General features: G+C 42.8%; 1 protein-coding gene across 1 annotated transcript in view; it reads left to right on the top strand.

Moving 5' to 3' along the window:
• LOC115151804 (yjeF N-terminal domain-containing protein 3) overlaps positions 1–22,792 on the top strand; it is an 80,528-nt gene that overhangs the window by 47,721 nt on the left and 10,015 nt on the right. Inside the window, exon 2 of the mRNA XM_029696045.1 lies at positions 21,202–21,310. Coding sequence (XP_029551905.1) covers positions 21,202–21,310 — 109 coding nt within the window. The remainder of the gene's footprint in view (positions 1–21,201; positions 21,311–22,792) is intronic.

The following is a 22,792-nucleotide window of genomic DNA, read 5'->3' on the forward strand; positions in this document are numbered from 1 at the left end:
TCAATTAGCCTATCAGAAGCTTCTAAAGCCATGACATATTTTCTGGAATTTTCCAAGCTGTTTAAAGGCACAGTCAACTTAGTGTATGTAAACTTCTGACCCAATGGAATTGTGATACACTTACCGAATTATAAGTGAAATATTCTGTCTGTTAACAATTGTTGGAAAAATGACTTGTGTCATGCACAAAGTAGATGTCCTAACTGACTTGCCAAAACTATAGTTTGTTAACAAGAAATTTGTGGAGTGGTTGAAAGATGAGTTTTATTGACTCCAACCTAAGTGAATGTAAACTTCCGACTTCAACTGTATGTGTGTATTATGAACCATACCGTCAACACTCCGGCCAAAAGTTCTGAGGTTAGTAATTACTAACTAAACTCCCAACGTTTATTTCCAAAACGGTATCTGATAGTCAAAGATTCTTAATAAGTGATTTGTTTTTCAATAAACAGTGTGGCTCCCAACAAGTGTGTGGCTCTCAAGTGTGTGGCTCCTTGGGAGCCCAAGTGTGGCTCCCAACAAAAAGGTTTTAATAATAATATAACAAACAACTTTTATTCACCGGGATGCCACAACTCCCTTTTACTTTCTCCTCATCAGAAGGCATATAAGGTCCTCTCCAAATACTACCGCTGCACCATCGAGAATGTCCTGACCAGTTGCATCACGGCCTGGTACGGGAATTGCGCCGTCCACAACCTCAAGGTCTTCTAGCAGGTGCTGAAGACAGTCCAGTACATCACCGATTAAGGACATCTACTTGAAATGGTGACAGAGGAAGGCCCGCAGCATCATCAAGGACCCCACACACCCCAGCCACAAGCTGTACACTCCCTTACCGTCAGGCATACGGTTTCGGAGCATGAAGTCTTTTACCCACAGGCTCAGAGACAGTTTCGATCTACAAGCCATCAGACGGACTGACCACCTGCATTGACTCTCCGCACCTTAACACACATGCACTGTCACACACTCTCTCTGTCTCTCTCACACACACACACACACACACGCACACACACACACACACACACACACACACACACACACACACACACACACACACACACACACACACACACACACACACACAGTATTTTACAACTAACCTTATGGGGACACACAATTCAGTCCCATTCAAAATCCTATTTTCCCTAACCCTAACCTGTACCCTTACCATAACTCTAACCCTAGCCCTAACCTTAACCCGAAAACCTAACCTTAACTCTAACCCTAAACCTAAACCTAGCTCCTAACCCCAATCCTAAAACTAACCCTAACTCCTAACCTTAACACAAATTCTAACCTTAACCCTAAACCACCTAGAAATAGCATTTGACCTTGTCGGGACCAACAAAATGTCCCCAGTTGGTCAAATGTTTTTGTTAACTATTCTTGTGCGGACTTCTGGTCACCAAAAATATAGTTACACACATCACAACTGCTGTACCATTAACACTACTATTGCTATTGCTGCACAATTTAAACACTTGTCCCCCAATCCCTCCTTCCCCGTTACATGTGTAAATATTGGACTATAAATTGAGCATTCCTGTGTTATATTTATGCTATATTTATTCTATTCTACTGAGCCATTTGCTTAATGTTCGGATTCTTATATTTTATTATTTCTTATTGTTGCATTGTGGAGAAGGAACCTGCAAGTAAGCATTTTGTTGGACATTGTATACCATCTGTTTCCTGTACATACGACTAATAAAACTTGAAACAGTTTATGTATTTTAGTCTTGCTCTAGTTTTACTCTATAAAATCTGTCGATGTACCCTAAAGCAATTTGCTCCAAGTGTGCTGTACTACTATGGCTGATCCTGTAAAATAACACATTTCACTGCACCTATCTAGTGTATGTGGTTATAAAACATTTGATTATTGTCAATCTCCAGTCTTTATTTAATTATATATTTTATATACACTACCGTTCAAAAGTTTGGGGTCACTTAGAAATGTCCTTGTTTTTGAAAGAAAAGCACACACACACAGGCCAGCATCTCGGAGTCGCCTCTTCACTGTTGACATTGAGACTGGTGTTTTGCAGGTACTATTTCATGAAGCTGCCAGTTGAGGACTTGTGAGGCGTCTGTTTCTCAAACTAGACACTCTAATGTACTTGCCCTCTTGCTCAGTTGTGCACCGGGGCCTCCCACTCCTTTTTTTCTATTCTGGTTAGAGCCAGTTTGCGCTGTTCTGTGAAGGGAGTAGTACACAGCGTTGTACGAGATCTTCACTTTCTTGGCAATTTCACGCATGGAATAGCCTTCATTTCTCAGAACAAGAATAGACTGACGAGTTTCAGAAGAAAGTTATTTGTTTCTGGCCATTTTGAGCCTGTGATCAAACCCACAAATGCTGATGCTCCAGATACTCAACTAGTCTAAAGGCCAGTTTTATTGCTTCTTTAATCAGAACAACAGTTTTCAGCTGTGGTAACATAATTTCAAAAGGGTTTTCTAATGATCAGTTAGCCTTTTAAAATTATAAACTTGAATTAGCTAACACAACGTGCCATTGAAACACAGGAGTGATGGTTGCTGATAATGGGCCTCTGTACGCCTATGTAGATATTTCATAAAAAAATCAGCCGTTTCCAGCTACAATAGTCATTTACAACATTAACAATGTCTACACTGTATTTCTGATCAATTTGATGTTATTTTAATGGACAAAATGTTTTGCTTTTCGTTCAAGAACAATGACATTTCTAAGTGACCACAAACTTTTGAACGGTAGTGTGTGTAATGGACCCAAATGATCAAGTAGATCAGCCATATACCAATGTTCACATCATTTGAACTACTCCTTACAGCTTTTGACAACCAGAGCACGCTTTCACAACCACAACCGCCTCCGCCCGCTAGCCTAAAGCAAGCAATCACTTAAGAATGGTCTGATCATAGTCAAACAATTTGTCAGACAACTCAAGCTACACGTTAAAACAAACAAGTGTTGCAATATGTCAGATAATCTTCCCATCATTCACACGGCTGCATTCATACCCAGTGGTGGAAAAAGTACTGAATTGTCATACTTGAGTAAAAGTAAAGATACCTGAATAGAAAAGGAAAAAGTGAAAGTCACCCAGTAAAATATTACTTCAGTAAAAGTCTAAAAGTATTTAGTTTGAAAAATACTTAAGTATCAAAAGTAAAAGTGTGAATAATTTTAAATTCCTTATATTAAGCAAAGCAGACGGCACTATTTTCTTGTTTATTTATTTATTTACAGAGCCAGGGACACACTCCAACACTTAGACAAAGAATATGTGTTTAGTGAGTCTGCCAGATCAGAGGCAGTAGGAATGACCAGGGATGTTCTGTCTTGCTAAGCATTGAAATTGTAACGAGTACTTTTGGGTGTCAGGGAAAATGTATGGAGTAAAAGTAAGTCATTTTCTTTAGAAATGTAGTGAAGTAAAAGTAAAAGTAGTCAAAAATATACATAGTACAGTAAAGTACAGATACCCAAAAACAATACTTAAGTAGTACTTTAAATATTTTTACTTAAGTACTTTACACCACTGTTCTTAGCCTTATCTTTCTTATTTTAACTTTGTTCTACCATGCCAAAAGATCAATTTAATAGGGGAGAGTGAGAGACAATTCACCAATATAGAACCATATTTACAGACTAACCAAATGTGACACAGGGCACAAATGGGGACAACATGAACCAACGAACACACAACACAGGCTCTACCCACCAGAGGTTATTCCTGACTTGTTCAGAATCAATCTGAACAAGTTTATTTCACCCTGCAACACACAAAACACACAGTAACACTATATGTTGCTATAGCAGGATCGAAAGGAGACCAGGGGTTGCTAATCCCTGGTCCCGGAGAGCTCTGACAATTGTGTGGTCAGTAAAGCCGATTGGTTACTTTTTCACAAGGCCATCACTGCAGAGGCAGATGTCACTCGAGTTTGCAAGATGTAGTTTTGCTCCTCCAATGTACTAACTACACAAACTGCAGACTTGTCTTGCACTCGAGGAACACGTTTTTCCACTCTGTTGACCCCGTACCTACTAACTGCGCTGCGGAAAGGCCAGTGCTGTCTGATACCAGTATCACCTTTTAACCAAGTAGTTGACTACAACAAAATCATGATCATCTATTGACAGTACAACAAGGCTCCCACTGGGCAAAAACTGGTTGAATCAACATTGTTTCCACGTCATTTCGACCTCCAAAATCTATGTGATGACGTTGACTCAATGTGGAAAAATAATTGGATTTACAAAAAGTCATCAACGTAAGGGAATGTTGTATTTTTTTTACCTAACTTTTAACCTAAATGACTTGGTGATTTTTTTGTTGTTGATTTCATGCTAAATTAATGTAGGTGACAACTCAACCAAACGTAAATCAAAACTAGACGTTGGACTGCAATATGTGCCCAGTGGGCTCATTCACTGAATTCCAGTGGTTTGTTTTAATACCAAGTAAACAAACCTGAAACAAGGCTGAAACCTTGAGTATTCCATCCTCATATCCATCTGTAACAGTCATTTTCAGGTAAACAAAAAAGGAGAGGAGTTGTTGATAACATCAATGAAAATAATTTTGCTTTAATTACAAGTTACAACAGAGAAAATGTCTAACGGGCGTTCTATTAATCACACTGCACCAAATGTTCTGTAAACACCAACCTAAAATGTTTGTAGGAAGTCACAACATCAGCAGCTACAGAATCACAGTGTCACAGATACATTATCAGTGTGTCCTTGCCCCAGTTTGGTGTAAAACTTGAACCATAACATTCAACACTGGCAGACATTTGATAGTAGCAGTTAAAAAGGTCAAAGGTAGAAACATCAGTACTTAGTTACAACAGATAATTACAGACTAACAAGTGACATGGTTAACTGGAGAAAGAGAGGAGAGAAATTGAGAAAAAGAGAGAGCGTGATAAATGGAGAAAGGGAGAAAAAATGCAGTGACAAGGATAAAGGGAGAGAGGGAGAAAGAGAGAGCTAGGGAGAGAGCTAGGGAGAGAGCTAGGGAGAGGGATGGAAAAAGAGATCGCTCTATGCCTTATGGCATCACAACAAACCAAGCCCTCAGGCTTACAGACTCAGAACAACACACGCCTAGTTTACTAATGGTTTTGTTTGTCAATGTAGAGAAGCCAGTCTTACCTAATCTAGCAAAATCATGTCATGTAATCCTCTTCACTCTTATTGCCATGGTTTTGCTTGACAAATATCCTCCCTCTAGGTTACCATTAGGTCTGTCAGTGCACTGCTAACCTTATACTGCTGTTTTCTAAGTCTCTAGAGAAGAATCAAGAACAAAATGGAGGGTCCACTGTTACTGTAGCTCCGTAGGCTTAACTGATGCCCTGACTCTGATGTATTTCATAGGGCAGGTAGGTGAGAACATCTCATCCTTGGTGTCTCTGTGTGTCTCTATGTGTATGAGAACACTGGTCAGAGGCGTAAGACAGGAGCTGAGATGGTAGGACGCCACCGGGGAGATGTCAGAGAGGTCAAGTGAAAAGATGGTATTCACTGGACGATCAGCTAGTGCTGCCTGCCCATCCCACAACAGGAGAGAGCAACAGTGAACTGCTTGTTGTTTACTGCGGAGAAGCAACCTCCAGGGTCAAAACACTATGTTGTCCAACCTGAGCAGTGAGAGAAAAGAGGTGATGTGACGGGGTTTTATGAAGTTGCGGTCTGAAAGCACAGCTCAATAGATGGAAAGTTGACTACAGTGTAACTACACTGAACAAAATATAAACGCAACATGTAAAGTGTTGGTCCCATGTTTCATGAGCTGAAATAAAAGATTACAGAAATGTTCCATACACACAAAAAATGTATTTCTCTCAAATGATGTGTACAAATTAGTTTACATCCCTGTTAGTGAGCATTTCTCCTTTGCCAAGATAATCCATCCACCTGACAGGTGTGGCATATCAAGATTCTGATTAAACAGCATGATCATTATATAGGTGCATGTTCTGCTGGGGACAATAAAAGGACAATCTAAAATATGCATTTGGAATGTTGACTGCAGGAATGTCCACCAGAGCTGTTGCCAGACAATTAAATATTCTGAAACAAAGCTGAAAATGTCCCAGTTCTTCCATGGCCTGCATACTCACCAGACATGCCCTGTGTGGCTCAGTTGGTATAGCATGGTGTTTGCAACGCCAGGGTTGTGGGTTCGATTCCCATGGGGGACCAGTTCGGGAAAAAAAATGTATGAAAATGAAAATTCACTACTGTAAGTTGCTCTGGATAAGAGTGTCTGCTAAATGACTAAAATGTAAAAACAATGTCACCCATTGAGCATGTTTGGGAAGCTCTGGATTGACGTGTACAACAGCATGTTCCAGTTTCTGCCAATATCCAGCAACTTCGCACAGCCGTTGAAGAGGAGTGGCACAACAATCAACAACCTGATCAACTCTATGCGAAGGAGATGTCGTAGTGCATGAGGCAAATAGTGGTCCCACCAGATACTAACTGGGTTTCTGATCTATGCCCCTAATTTTTTTTTTTACAAATGCATATCTGTATTCCCAGTGATGTGAAATTCATAGATTAGGGCCTAATGAATTTATTTCAATTGACTGATTTCCTTATATGAACTTTAAATCAGTAGAATCTTTGGAATTGTTGCATGTTGCGTTTTATATTTTTGTTCAGTATCTACATAAACACATTCAAATAAAATACAAAAACTGCATTTCCCAATCATAATTTAAGTCACCCAGCATAAAAACCTCTGATTTAGTAAAAGAAGACAACAAACTAAACTCAGCAAAAAAAGAAACGTCCCTTTTTCAGGACCATGTCTTTCAAAGATATTTCGTAAAAATCCAAATAACTTCACAGATCTTCATTGTAAATGGTTTAAACACTGTTTTCCATGCTTGTTCAATGAACCATAAACAATTCATGAACATGCACCTGTGGAACAGTCGTTAACCTCTCTGGGGTATGTGGGACGATTTCGTCCCACCTACGTAACAGCTACTGAAATTCCAGTGGCGCGATTTTTGAATCGTTAGAAATACTATTACTTCAATTTCTCAAACATATGACTATTTTACAGCTATTTAAAGACAAGAATCTCGTTAATCTAACCCCACTGTCCGATTTCAAAAAGGCTTTACAACGAAAGCAAAACATTAGATTATGTCAGCAGAGTGCCCAGCCAGAAAAAATCAGACAGCCATTTTTCAAGCTAGCATATAATGTCACACAAACCCAAACCACAGCTAAATGCAGCACTAACCTTTGATGATCTTCATCAGATGACACACCTAGGACATTGTGTTATACAATACATGCATGTCTGTTCAATCAAGTTCATATTTATATCAAAAAACAGCTTTTTGCATTAGCATGTGACGTTCAGAAAACGCATAACCCCCGGCAAACTTCCGTTGAATTTACTAACAGTTTGCTAAATTACTCACGATAAACGTTCACAAAAAGCATAACAATTATTTTAAGAATTATAGATACATTACTCCTCTATGCACTCGATATGTCCGATTTTAAAATAGCTTTTCGGATGAAGCACATTTTGCAATAATCTAAGTACATAGCCCGGCATTACAGGGCTAGCTATTTAGATACCCACCCAGGTCAGCCTCCACCAAAATCACATTTCCTATAAGAAAAATGTTCTTACCTTGCTTGTTCTTCATCAGAATACACTGCCAGGACTTCTACTTCAATAACAAATGTTGGTTTGGTCCCAAATAATCCATCGTTATATCCAAACAGCGACGTTTTGTTCGTGAGTTCTAGAATGCTTCTTCACGGTCCCGCGCATGGCGCATTGGCGTGTCAAAAATGTCTAAATATTCCATTACCGTACTTCGAAGCATGTCAACCGCTGTTTAAAACCAATTTTTATGACATTTATGTCGTAGAGAAGTGATAATATTCCGACCGGGAGTATGCATTGAGCCTAAACAGCCGAATAAAATTTCTCCTCAGGAGCGACTCATGCACGCGCATCATTCAAAGGTCCTCTGAGCATCCACTTACAAAAGGCGATAATCTGTTTCAACCTGAGGCTCCCTCGTAAACCTTCAGGTTTTTCGCGGGCTCTGAGAGCCTATTGGAGCCCTGGGAATTGTCACGTTACAGCTAAGATCCTTACTTTTCAATAAAAAGATGCAAGACGCACGACTCCTTGTCAGACAGGGTACTTCCTGCTTGAAACCTTGTCAGGTTTTTGCCTGCCATAGGAGTTCTGTTATACTCACAGACACCATTCAAACAGTTTTAGAAAATTCAGAGTGTTTTCTATCCAAACCTGAACAATAATATGCATATTCTAGCTTCTGAGTTGGTGTAGGAGGCAGTTAAAAATGGGAACATATTTTTTCCAAAATTCTCAATACTGCCCCCTAGCCCAGACAGGTTAAGACACTAACAGCTTACAGACAGTAGGCAATTAAGATCACAGTTATGAAAACTTAGGACACTAAAGATGCCTTTCTACTGACTCTGAAAAACACAAAAGAAAGATGCCCAGGGTCCCCGCTCATCTGTGTGAACATGCCTTAGGCATGCTTCAAGGAGGCATGAGGACTGCAGATGTGACCAGGGCAGTAAATTGCAATGTCTGAACTGTGAGATGCCTAAGACAGCGCTACAGGGAGACAGGATGGACAGCTGATCATCCTCGCAGTTGCAGACCACGTGTAACAACACCTGCACAGGATCGGTACATTCGAACATCACACCTGCGGGACAGGTACAGGATGGCAACAACAACTGCCCAAGTTACACCAGGAACACACAATCCCTCCATAAGTGCTCAGACTGTCCACAATAGGCTGAGAGAGGCTGGACTGAGGGCTTGTAGGCCTGTTGTAAAGCAGGTCCTCACCAGACATCACCGGCAACAACGTCGCCTATGGGCACAAACCCACTGTCACTGGACCAGACAGGACTGGTAAAAAGTGCTCTTCACTGACGAGTTGCAGTATGAGCGTTACACCGAGGCCTGTACTCTGGAGCGGGATCGATTTGGAGGTGGAGGGTCTGTCATGGTCTGGGGCGGTGTGTCACAGCATCATCGGACTGAGCTTGTTGTCATTGCAGGCAATCTCAACGCTGTGCGTTACAGGGAAGACATCCTACTCCCTCATGTGGTACCCTTCCTGCAAGCTCATCCTGACATGACCCTCCAGCATGACAATGCCACCAGCCATACTGCTTGTTCTGTGCGTGATTTCCTGCAAGACAGGAACATCAGTGTTCTGCCGTGGCCAGCGAAGAGCCCGGATCTCAATCCCATTGAACACGTCTGGGACCTGTTGGATCAGAGGGTGAGTGCTAGGGCCATTCCTCCCAGAAATGTCTGGGAACTTGCAGGTGCCTTGGTGGAAGAGTGGGGTAACATCTCACAGCAAGAACTGGCAAATCTGGTGCAGTCCATGAGGAGGAGATTCACTGCAGTACTTAATGCAGCTGGTGGCCACACCAGATACTGGCTGTTACTTTTGATTTTGACCCCCCCTTTGTTCAGGGACACATTATTCAATTTATGTTAGTCACATGTCTGTGGAACTTGTTCAGATTATGTCTCAGTTGTTGATTCTTGTTAAGGTCATACACATATTTACACATGTTAAGTTTACTGAAAATAAACGCAGTTGACAGTGAGAGGACGTTTCTTTTTTGCTGAGTTTAGTTAACTCCGATGGGGTATTCAAGTTTATGGAATTCCCATTTGAACTATAAGCACTGGGTGAGCAGGCCACATTGGGCTCCTCTTTTGATCTAACAATAGCAGATCTAAGAGTGGAGTTCAAACTAATGGGTACACGATTACAACTGACAACACCCCTGTTAGTATAGACAACAGTACGACGATAACTCTTTGAGAGGATGGGATGTATTACTTGAACGGGGCTTTGTCTGTCTCTGAGTCAATATCTTAATGCAGCCTTGAAATATGAATAGAGGGTCCAGGCTCCTAGATGGTTTGGGTGGAGTCAATCATCTCTGTAGAGCATTTGTTGTTTCCAAAAGGTGTCAGTTGTCAAAAGTTATGCCAACAGAGTGGCAGTAGTCTTTAAACCAGATATGACATGCTAAGAGCCTGCTGAACCTTTCACAGCCACGATCCAGCGACTTCACAGGACCAGAGATAATTGGATGCTTTTCAGAGCCTTTTAGGGTGTTGATCAGCTCAGTAAAATCCTGTTTCATTATCTCTGTTTCATTAGTTCAGACCCCCTAAGCTGGACTATCAGGAAACAGGGTAAAGGATGAAGGAGCAGGAATCTCTGGAAGCAGGTGGACGAAATGGTAGCTCAGCAGGATGGGATGCAGGATCGATAACCATAGCATCTGCCAGATCCTTATCAAGCATCCTTGCTCCTTTATCCTCCAAGGGGGGTGGGGAGGGGGGGCCGGGATGGGTTTCTGGGGTAGGATGGGAAGGGCAGGTGAGATGGTAGGGGAGATGTGACTTCATTAGGGAGGGGTATCTGCAGGGCGGAGGGGGGAGATAAGAAAGAAATAATGAAATAAGTGAGTCAGCCACAGCAGAGAAAGAAAGAGAGAATTGGCAGCGAGAGGGACAGAAAGCGAGAAACTCACACAGGCACGTAACCAGACCCAGAATGTATTTTCATGAAAACAGGACAGTTGATGCATTGTTGTTATATTTCAGATTGGGCAATCGGGTAGAAGTGGAGAATGGCCATCAGTCTGGGCTGTATTCAGGCCAATAGCATTCTAATTTGAGTTAGTGATCCTTTCACTGGTATCTGCAGCATGTTTTAAGGTCACTGAAACCCAATGGGATGTGACAGAACTTGGTCTTTAATGTATCTTTTGATTCCCAGTGCCCAGTGGCTGACGAATGGTCTTACTGCTGATCCAAATAGGATTTTGTAATGGTAGCCAGAAGTCAGCGCTAGCAGCACCCGCTAAAATGATTACTCCCTGCCATCCAGGACCTCTATAAAGACTAAAGCCAGCCAAGCCATAGACTGTTCTCTCTGCTACCGCATGTAAAGCAGTGCCAGTGCACCAAGTCTGGAACCAACAAGACTATGAACAGCTCATACCCCCAGGCCATAAGACTTCAAAACAAAACTGCTAAATAACTAATCAAATGGCTACCCGGACTACCTGCATTGACCCTTTTTTGCACTAACTCTATGCACCACACAATGGACTCTACCTACACACTCACACTGACATCCCAACACACACACACACACACACACACACACACACACACACACACACACACACACACACACACACACACACACACACATTGCCCATACCATAAATACATTGTCCATACCATAAATACATTGTCCATACCATACATACATTGCCCATACCATATATACATTGCCCATACCATACATACATTGTCCATAAATGTCCATACAATACGTCCATCCACCCCCATCATTCATTATAGCCCTGAAATGAATTGAATTATGACTGACCTTTGTGAGTGGCACTGTGACTATAGTTTCACCACTATGATATCCCAGCGCACTGTTCATGGGTGAGATGTGTGACAAACTGAATCCTTTCTAACATTAGAATCAACAGGAGGAGATTGAAGGTATAACACAGGCAGGATCTGACCATAATGTGACCAGGCTGAGGCAAGGTAAGCCCAGTCTTCTCTGTGCCAGCTGAGGGTGTGGGTGAGACTGTGGGTGAGACTGTGGGTGAGGCTATGGGTGAGGCTGTGGGTGAGGCTGTGGCTGTGGTTGAGGTTGAGCCACGAGTCCCCACGGCTGTTCCTGCACCTTCTCCAGCTTTGCTGATGGCCAACAGCCAAATGCGCCGCAGATCTCATCTCATCTCCTTTGGCCCATTAGATACACACAAATACATGCATAAACACGCACACGCAGGTACATGCTCACACACACACACACACACACACACGCACACACTTACTCTATCACTCTCTTTCTCTCTCTCTATTTTTCCTTGCTTTTAGTCCTCGCACCACTAAATCACGATGTTTCCCTCAGGCTGAGGCCCGACTGAGACAGTGATGGATGATTTTACTAATCTCTGTTCTCTCTCTCTCTGCTCTGCTCTCTGCTATTGTTAGCCAAGCCTGGCCTCTTTTTCCTCTCTCTTCCTGTCCCCTCAGATGGGAGGCTTCCTGTAACTACACTTGTCTTGAGTGATGAGGAGAATGTACTTCGGTACTTTGTGTTTTTTGTGTGTCCTTAGGTGACCTTTCGTCTTGGTGCCCACACACATACGCACCTGTGCACGCACGCACACAGGCACACACGCACGTGTGAAAACACACAGACCTGTGCACAGACACACACACGTACCTGTGCACACAGCGGGATAAACAGTCAAACATCAGGTGATAGTAGTTGAAGCAGGAAGTGGCTGAAGCATGTATTAGTAATGATTTGTAAGCCAGGAATTTCTTGAGTGCTCAGCAGGGAAACATCTACACCGCTCTTTTCCTCAAAGTCTCTATGTGCTACTTAATTCAAATATTCTATTTCCCTGGCCAAACTTATGACCAACCCGTTTTTGCTCTAGCACCACTTAAGCTCACAATGACATTAAATGTGATTATCTTAATGCTAATGTAAATAAAGGGGAAGATTTCTCCCTCTTTACTTTCATAATGAGATGCATTAACTTGGTGAAGTTTCTCAGGCCTTTGCTGAATGTATTCAGTGGCTCCACAATCTCCGTGTTAGAAGTATAACACAGGAGACAGGAATGAGCTGGTGTCAATGAGTCATCTCCCACATGCTCCTCTCTCTCTCTCATATATACAGTGGATTTAAAAAGTCTACACACCCCTGTTAAAATGCCAGGTTTTTGTGATGTAAAATAATGAGACAAAGATAAATCATGTCAGAACTTTTTCCACCTTTAATGTGACCTATAATGTGAACAATTCAATTGAAAAACAAACAAATCTTTGAGGGGGAAAAATAAAAAATAAAAAACTCACAATAACCTGGTTGCATAAGTGTGCACACCCTTAAACTAATACTTTGTTGAAGCACCTTTTGATTTTATTACAGCACTCAGTCTTTAGCATGGCACATCTTGATGTGGCAATTTTTGCCCACTCTTCTTTGCAAAAGCGCTCCAAATCTGTTAGATTGTGAGGACATCTCCTGTGCACAGCCGTCTCCAGATCACCCCAGAGAGGTTCAATTGGATTCAGGTCTGGGCTCTGGCTGGGCCATTCCAAAACGTTAATCTTCTTCTGGTGAAGCTATGCTTTCGTGGATTTGGATGTGTGCTTTGGGTCGTTGTCGTGCTGAAAGGTGAACTTCATCTTCAGCTTTCTAACGGACGCCTGAAGGTTTTGTGCCAAAATTGCCTGGTATTTGAAACTGTTCATGATTCCCTCCACCCTGACTAAGGCCCCGGTTCCAGCTGAAAAAAAACAGCACCAAAGCATGATGCTGCCACCACCATGCTTCACTGTGGGTATGGTGTTCTTTGGGTGATGTGCAGTGTTGTTTTTGCGCCAAACATACCTTTTTGGAATTATGGCCAAAAAGTTCAACCTTGGTTTCATCAGACAATAACACATTTTCCCATGTGCTTTTGGGGGACTTGATGTTTGTTTTTGCAAACTTCAGCCGGGCTTGGATGTTTTTCATTGTAAGAAAAGGCTTCCGTCTTGCCACCCTACCCAATAGCCCATTCATATGAAGAATACGGGAGATTGTTGTCACATGTAGCACACAGCCAGTACTTGCCAGAAATTCCTGCAGTTCCTTTAATGTTGCTGTAGGCCTCTTGGAAGCCTCCCTGACCAGTTTTCTCATCTTTTCATACATTTTGGAGGGACGTCCAGTTCTTTGTAATGTCTCTGTGGTGCCATATTTTCTCCACTTGATGATGACTGTCTTCACTGTGTTCCATGGTATATGTAATGCTTTGGAAATTCTTTTGTACCCTCCTCCTGACTGATATCTTTCAACAATGAGATCCCTCTGATGCTTTGGAAGCTCTCTGCGGACCATGGCTTTTGCTCTGAGATGCAACTAAGAAAATGTCAGGAAAATCCTACTAGAACAGCTGAACTTTATTTGTGATTAATCAGAGTCACTTTAAATGATGGCAGGTGTGTAATGACTTCTATTTAACATGAGTTTGAATGTGATTGGTTAATTCTGAACACAGCCACATCCCCAGTTATAAGAGGGTGTGCACACTTATGCAACCAGGTTATTGTAAGGTTTTTATTTTTCATTTTTCCCCCTCAAAGATTTCAGTTTGTTTTTCAATTGAATTGTTCACATTATAGGTCACATTAACAGTAGAAAAAGTCCTGACATGATTTATCTTTGTCTCATTCTTTTACATCACAAAAACCTGGCATTTTAACAGGGATGTATAGACTTTTTATATCCACTGTATATATGCAGTATACATACAGTGCATTTGGAAAGTATTCAGACCCCTTGACTTTTTCACAATGTTGTTACATTACAGCCTTATTGTAAAATCGATTAAATTATTTATTTTTCATCATCAATCTATACGCAATACCCCATAATGACAAAGCAAAAACAGGTTTATTAAAAATTAAAAACTGAAATATCACATTTACATAAGTATACAGACCCTTTACTCAGCACTTTGTTGAAGCACCTTCAGCAGCGATAACAGCCTGGAGTCTTCTTGGGTATGATGTGTCGTGGAATATTCTAATCAAGTGAGAGACTTTTGTCATTTTTTCAAACAATCATCTTTATTCAATATCGATTAATTATTGCAATACTGAAACTGTCGACCCCACCCTCTTGAGTGTGTTGCAGAGAGCTTAACTGATAATGAACAAAAAAATATCTTATATATGCAACCTAAAAATGCTGATCGGGGGGCGTCATAAGCCACCTTGGGTTCATCTCCTGCACAGGATGTTGTTTAACCCCCAACCTGGCTTAGTTTCCCAGATGCCAGGATGAAGATGAGACAATGAGGGATTCATCTAACTTTTCCAGGCTATCTCTATCTCGGGTCACACACACCACATCTTGTCTATGGAATGCCGGCTGTAGGTTTTTAACACCAAGTCATTGTCAATTGGCAGCTCAAGCTCCAGAGGCCCAACTCAGTCCCATAGACACAGATGAGAGTACTCATCAAAGCAATTCGATGCACAAACAGTATTATACATGATCTTGTAGTTTTTCTCTCACAGATGCTACAAGCTTGGCACACCTGTATTTGGGGAGTTTCTCTCATTCTTCTCTGCAGATCCTCTCAAGCTCTTTCAGGTTGGTTTGGGAGCGTCGCTGCACAGCTATTTTCAGGTCTCTCCAGAGATGTTTGATCGAATTCAAGTCCGGGCTCTGGCTGGGCCACACAAGGACATTCAGAGACTTGTCCCTGTTACGTTCCCCAGTTTCTGTGTTGTAGTTTGTGTATTTGTGAGTGTGTGTTTCAGGAAATGGCTTCCTGAAATTCTCCCCAAGAAGCTGATTGGTCGGCCCCCATTGATGATTGGAGAGCTGACCCCGCCCCCTCGTCAGGACGCAGCTGTCTTCAATTACAGACGCCTTCTGAAGCAATATAAGCCAGTGTTCTGTTGCTCAGAAAAGAGATGATTGCTGAGCGAGGAGGCTGATGGCTGAGTGTTATATCATGTTGGTTGTTGCTAACAGTTTTGGTATGTACTGTGTTAGATGATTGCTGAGAGAGAGAAGGCTGATGGCTATATCATATGTTGGTTGTTGCTGAGAGTGAGACAGGCAGTTTTGGTATGTACTATGTTAGTAGTTGCTGGGAGCAGCCTTGGTATGTTCTGTGTTAGTTTGTTGCTCAGTCAGACAGAGCTTATTTGATATCCTGTGTTTCTCAGTTTTCTTTGTGAAATAGTTTGTATTGTGTTTCATTGGTTCCCAGGGGGGAAGGGGAAGGCACCTAGGGAGTGCTTAGGCAAGAGGCCCACGGGCATACATAACCCGTAGTATTCACTGTCTATGCACACTAGGTAAGACCTGGTTGGACCATCCCCTGTATTTTGGTTAGTGCACCAGGTGGTACTAGATAGTTAAGTAGTAGGTAGGAGAGGGGGCTTTGATATTTACTTTCTTTGCTTTGGTTCCGTCCAGCCCCTTTTCCCCCAAATTACAGTGTAACGGAATAAATTCCTTGTAAACGGTAATTCTGCCTTTTGTCATCCTTACTCGCACCTACAGTCCCATACCTCTTTCACACCACGGAGAGTTGAGTTGTATCAGGGTGTTGCATTCCCTCTTCCTAGAGGAGTGCGTAACAGTCCCGAAGCCGCACCTGTGTTGTCTTGGCTGTGTGCTTAGGGTCGTTGTCCTATTGGAAGGGGAACCTTCGCCCCAGTCAGAGGTCCTGAGTGCTCTGTAGCAAGTTTTCATCAAGGATCTCTCTGTACTTTGCTCCGTTCATCTTTGCCTCGATCCTGACTAGTCTCCCAGTCCCTGCCGCTGAAAAACGTCCCATAGGGATGGTGCCACCACCATGCTTCACCGCAGGGATGGTGCCACATTTCCAACAGATGTGATACATGGCATTCAGGCCAAAGGGTTCAATCTTCATTTCATCAGACCAGAGAATCTTGTTTCTAATGGTCTGAGTCCTTTAGGGCTGACATGATGTCTTAAAGTAATGGTGGACTGTCATTTCTCTTTGCTTATTTGAGGTGTTCTTGCCATAATATGGACTTGGTCTTTTACAAAATAGGGGTATCTTCTGTATACCACCACTACCTTGTCACAACACAACTGATTGGCTCAAACGCATTGAGGAAAGAAATTCCACAAATTAACTTTTAACAAGACACCTGTAAATTCAAATGCATTCAAGTTGACTACCTCATGAAGCTGGTTGAGAGAATGCCAAGAGTGTGCAAAGCTGTCATCAAGGCAAAGGTTGGCTACTTTGAAAAATCTCATATTTTGATTTGTTTAACACTACTTTGGTTGACATGATTCCATATGTGTTTCATAGTTTTGATGTCTTTGCTATTATTCTACAATGTAGAAAATAGTAAAAATAAAGAAACCCTTGTGTAGGTGTGTGAACTTTTGACTGGTACTGTATATATCTACATGAATCTATCTGGGTCTTTCTGCTCTTGTCAGGCCCTCTTGTTATTCTGCATCAGGGAGACTGGCTGGGACTTCATAGCAGAAGAGCGAGTGAGACAGAACAGAGAAAGTGTGTGAGGGAGAAACAAAATAGATAAAACAGAGGGGGTTACCGGAGAAAGATACTGTGTCCATTTTAACTTGTTTCTCTTTTACCTCGTGATGTGGCTCTTCGGTGTTGTGGTTGGTCAGATCAGAACAGGGAGGTGAGGGCATGGGAGAGGAGGAAAGGAACAGCCTTAATACTCTTATTTTGTTATTAAAAAAGTGTAAGCTTTCTGCTCCTGCACACATTTCACTGTAACTGTGTCTTAATGAACAGATCCTGGAGAGAGGGGGTTACCGTAAACTAAGATGGATTGACACTCCATGCAATTAACAGGCTGCAATTTATTTGAATCACTTCATCATCCCAGACCTAATCAGTCTCCTGAGAGTGTACTGTTAGTACAGCGTTAGTACAGCGTTACTGCAGGCACTGTGTTTTTCATTAGTTTTGTCAGACAGCTCTGTTTACTCTCTCCCATAAACATGAGCTCATTAGTCATTGGAAAGTGTTGTGATGTTGAGTCATGTGGCCGGCACAGCCTTAGTCATGAATGTTTTTTGTGTAGGCCCTACTGTATGTTTTGGTGTGACGTGGTGGAGAGGTGTTTTGCGAGCAGCCATCTGCTCATGCGAGTAAGTGTGTGTTTGAAAAGGTATGTGCAGTGCTCACTTGCGTGTGTATGTATCCCCCTCTGTGTGTGTGTGTCTGCTACCCTTCAGGGACAACTAGGCTGTGGAGGTCAACAGGCTCATTAACAGGCATGTGATCACAGCTGAGCACCCTGGGCCACAGTCTGAGTGGTGAGGAGCAATGGCACACCATAGGGATGCCGTGGCCTCCACACACATGGAGATTAATGGAGACTCCAGGGGAGGAAGGGGTGCAACACTGGGTCTCTCCAGCTTGTTACTGTCTCTGCTGCTCCAGCCACTGAAGCGTATGTGCAACACCCCCTCCCCTCCTCTGCTCTTCAGAGCACCTTCACTGACATATGGTCCCCCTTGGTGCACCTAAGTTGGATCCATCTCTCCCTTTCCCTCGAGGGCTTTTATGTGCTTGAGTGAAGGACTACGGTACTGTGTGTTATCTGTTCGCTGGGGACTTGGGAGGAACATGAACAAGGATTTCTGTCTCATTATTGACCCAGCCATAGAGATATGTTATATTGAATTATGTGGACCCAGCAGGCTCCATATGGGTGCCATTTGGCCTGATCTAGAAGACAGTGGAGTAGGATGATGCTTTCCAGACAGACACAGTTCCAAGGTCAGTTTTATGTTCCCCCCCACCGTACTGGTTAAGGTTAGGGTTGTGGAGGGTGAGCTGATCCTAAATCTGTGCTTACGGGCAACATCTAGCCAAGGTGACAGGGTTAGCTTTACATTTTATGTAGGCCTACAGGCAGTGACCAAGGATGAATTGTAGGCTACATTGCTTACTGTAAAAGTACTATCGTCCTATTATGAGAGCAGCCATCCAACCTAATGAACTAATGTGATCTTTGTAAAGACCATCATGTCACAGCGAGCCAGGAAGTCTGCCCCAGGCTATCCCTGGGTGACAGGTGTGATGCTCCGTTGGCTGAGCTAAATGCCAACAGCCCCGTTGGACGCGGTAGGTTTTAACACAGTGATCCTAGAGCCAAAAGAGAAGAGAACACTTGCCCAATGCTGGGGCAACCTTTAGCATTCAACTAGTCACAGTTAAATCAAGATTATGTTTATTGGTTTAAGCGAGATGTGAATGTGGGGTTGTTGCCTGTGATGCCAGGGCATTAAGTTGTACTGTTTTTAAATGCTTTCAACATGTGAGTTTCATCTGCATAAGAACTCGAAATATGGTTAGAGTTTCATCATAAGATATCTGAATTGGGTTTTACATCAGGGACAACCTTCTTAGTCCTTGTTGAGCTTTCTGAAGTTGTTACATGCTTTAGATGTCAGTGGCCCTTTTAGCGTCGCTGTATGCTCCGTTTTCCTCTGTAGTCACAAGTGGAGGATGATTAAGTCCAGAGGCGTCATGCCCGTGGGGGCACAGGGGCATGTGCCCCCTCAGATTTGTCCTGTTTCTTTTTGTTGTTTTTTTACATTTAAATAATAATAATGCTTTGTTTTTTTTCTCTATAATTCTACTAACCACTAACCAATTTTATGAAGTTGGCTTTAGCTAGGCCAGATAGGTTCCCAATCTCATGTCCTGATAACAAGAAGCCATTTCAGGCTATCAATCATGTTAGAGTAGCTAGCTACTCTATCTTAGCTGGCATGCCTGCTGGCAATGTTGGTAGACTTTAAAAAAACAAGCAATGTACTAAATAAGACATTCCTTTCAATCAATTACCAAGATTTTAGCAGAGATGCAGAGAAGAATATTTAGTTTCTTTTAAAAAAGAACCACCAGTCAGGAGGACAGCTCAAGAGGTATGCTTAGATACTGTATGCAGTATCATTAAATTAAGCATAATGAAAATTAAGCATAATGATTATGGCTCTAGATTGCAGGAAAATACAGTTTCAGGTGTTTGAAAAATGCAAAATTCTACAACTGTGTGCATCAAATCAAATGTATTTTTATAGCCCTTCTTACATCAGCTGATATATCGAAGTGCTGTACAGAAACCCAGCCTAAAACCCCAAACAGCTAGCAATGCAGGTGTAGAAGCACGGTGGCTAGGAAAAGCTCCCTAGAAAGGCCAAAACCTAAGAAGAAACCTAGAGAGGAACCAGGCTATGAGGGGTGGCCAGTCCTCTTCTGGCTGTGCTGGGTGGAGATTATAACAGAACATGACCAAGATGTTCAAATGTTCATAAATGACCAGCATGGTCAAATAATAGTAATCACAGTGAACAGGTCAGGGTTCCATAGCCGCAGGCAGAACATTTGAAACTGGAGCAGCAGCACGGCCAGGTGGACTGGGGACAACAAGAAGTCATCATGCCAGGTAGTCCTGAAGCATGGTCCTAGGGCTCAGGTCCTCCGCGAGAGAGAAAGAATTAGAGAGAGCATACTTAAATTCACACAGGACACCGGATAAGACAGGAGAAATACTCCAGATAAACAGACTGACCCTAGCCCCCCGACACATAAACTACTGCAACATAAATATACAAAACATTAAGAACACCTGGTCTTTCCATGATATACACCATGACATACATACATCCACTTCAATCAGTGTAGATGAAGGGGAGGAGACAGGTTAAATCATATTTAATAAGTCTTGAGACAATTGAGACATGGATTGTGTATATGTGCCATTCAGAGGGTGAATAGGCAAGACAAAAGATTTGTGTCTATGAACGGGGTATGGTAGCAGGTGCCAGGTGCACCGGTTTGTGTCAAGAACTGCAACGCTGCTGGGTTTTTTCTCATGTTTCTTGTATATATCAATAATGGTCCACCACCCAAAGGACATCCAGCCAACTTGACACAACTGTGGGAAGCATTGGAGTCAACATGGGCCAGCATCCCTGTGGAAATCTTTTGACAACTTGTGGAGTCCATGCCCTGACAAATTGAGGGGGGGTGCAACTCATTATTAGGAAAGTGTTTCTAATGTTTGGAATACTCAGTGTATGTTATCATACTATATGCTTTGATTATAATATTCTCCATCGTATTCAGAGAAAGTCTTGATGTAGTACTCTCTCTCTCCACCAGGTGTCTCTAGTGTAATATGGAATAGTGTACTTTGTGTTTCTCTCTGGTTAAATGAGCCCACATGGCAGAATTATGACATCACTACAGGCCTGGGCCTGTTTCAACTGTCAGCCTTACCTGTATACCTGTTTCAGAGCCATATAAATACCTACTTCATTAACTTCAACTTGGTAGTGTCATTACAATCCCATCAGACAATCCCCAAACAAGCATTTCATCTAACACGCAACACGGCAACATATGTTTTTGAGGTTTAGGTCTAGTTTGCTGAGAGATGCATAAACAGTGCTACCGTACACAGTATATAATTGAATTGCGATTGATTGAATCTGATTGATAATGCTAATGCTATTGCTCTTTGTTGTGTTTCCCTACAGTAAAGTGGAGACAGCAGCCATTGAGACAGAGCTGCTGAGGGACTACAGGTTTGGCCAGCAGCAGCTGATAGAGATCTGGGGGCATGCCTGTGCCATCGCCATCACCAAGGTACTTTATGTACCACCCTTACCCCCCACTCCTCTTTCCTTCCTCTCTACAAGAACCACCTTTTTCAGGCTACTCATTAATCTATCTATCAAATGTATTTATAAATCCCTTTTTACATCAGTAGATGTCACAATGTGCATATACAGACACCCAGCCTAAAACCCCAAACAGCAAGCAATGCAGATGTAGAGGCACGGTGGCTAGGAAAAACTCCCTATGAAGAAACCAGGCTCTGAGGGGTGGCCAGTCCTCTTCTGGCTGTGGCATCCTTCCTTCCTTCCTTCCTTCCTTCCTTCCTTCCTTCCTTCCTTCCTTCCTTCCTTCCTTCCTTCCTTCTCTCCAATTCCCAGTCTCTGATGCTGTTCCACCTAATAGTATTTCAAAACCATGCAACTTTAAGAGCTCGCGACATATGAACTGTGAATAGAGATTTAGAGAACACATAGTTCTGCTCTGTTCTGTGTTTTTGGGAAAAAAAAGTTTACTTACAGTTGTGGGAGAACTGTCCCTCTCATCAGTACCGTGTCTCTGATCCATAAACCCTGAGGCACATCAGAGCCTCTGTTCCTCTGTTCACTACTGGGCCTGATGAGAGACTGATCTGCTCCTCTGCTGGGAGCCAGTCTGCCAAGTCCATATGCCCCTTACATCAGACCCATACCTGTGTGTGTGTGTGTGTGTGTGTGTGTGTTTGTCTCTTTGTGTAATGTGTGGTGAGCGTTCTATAAGTTAGTTCTCCCAGTCAGACTGCCTGTGGTCAGCAGCAGTATACGGAGCTGTCAGGAACACACTTTGTGTCAGGAACACTTTGATCAGACGGTCGGTTGGTTTAACCCTGCAGTCGGTTGGTTTAACCCTGCAGTCGGTTGGTTTAACCCTGCAGTCGGTTGGTTTAACCCTGCAGTCGGTTGGTTTAACCCTGCAGTCGTATCCTCCACAGGAACCCGGTGTGGCGTGATTAATGTTCCTTGAGCTTTCAGACATAAGACACTTTCCTATCAGAGAAAAAGAGAGAGAGACCAAGAAAGAGTGAGAGCTCCCCTCAGAGCGTCTGATTACCTCAACCACATCCACCTACCATCATTATCACCAAAAGATAAATGGTCCATGGCTAGAGCAGACGCAGCCGCAGCACACATACCGGAGCTAGACAAACAGCGCCTGGCTCGGCATGGGGCTACTGCACCCACACGCATGACATCAAAGTGCAGTAGTAAGGCTTTGTGATTTCACTACAGTGGTTGCGTTTGCCAGATAACATGAACTCCTCACAGGGTAATCCACCCCATATACGTCCAAAGACCTCAACCCCCCTGGCATCAACCACATGGGCCCATCAAGGGTCCATCTCAGCGGTGTTCCTCTGTGATCTGGCGTGAGTGCAGCGCCTGCGTTCAGTCTAGGGGTAGGGATAGCAGGCAAAAGCCTTTCAGCACCTGGGGATACAAAGAATGTTCCGGTTCCACGGAGCAGTAAATGCTG

This window comes from Salmo trutta, chromosome 17, assembly GCF_901001165.1.
Source record: "Salmo trutta chromosome 17, fSalTru1.1, whole genome shotgun sequence".
Classification (NCBI taxonomy): domain Eukaryota; kingdom Metazoa; phylum Chordata; class Actinopteri; order Salmoniformes; family Salmonidae; genus Salmo; species Salmo trutta.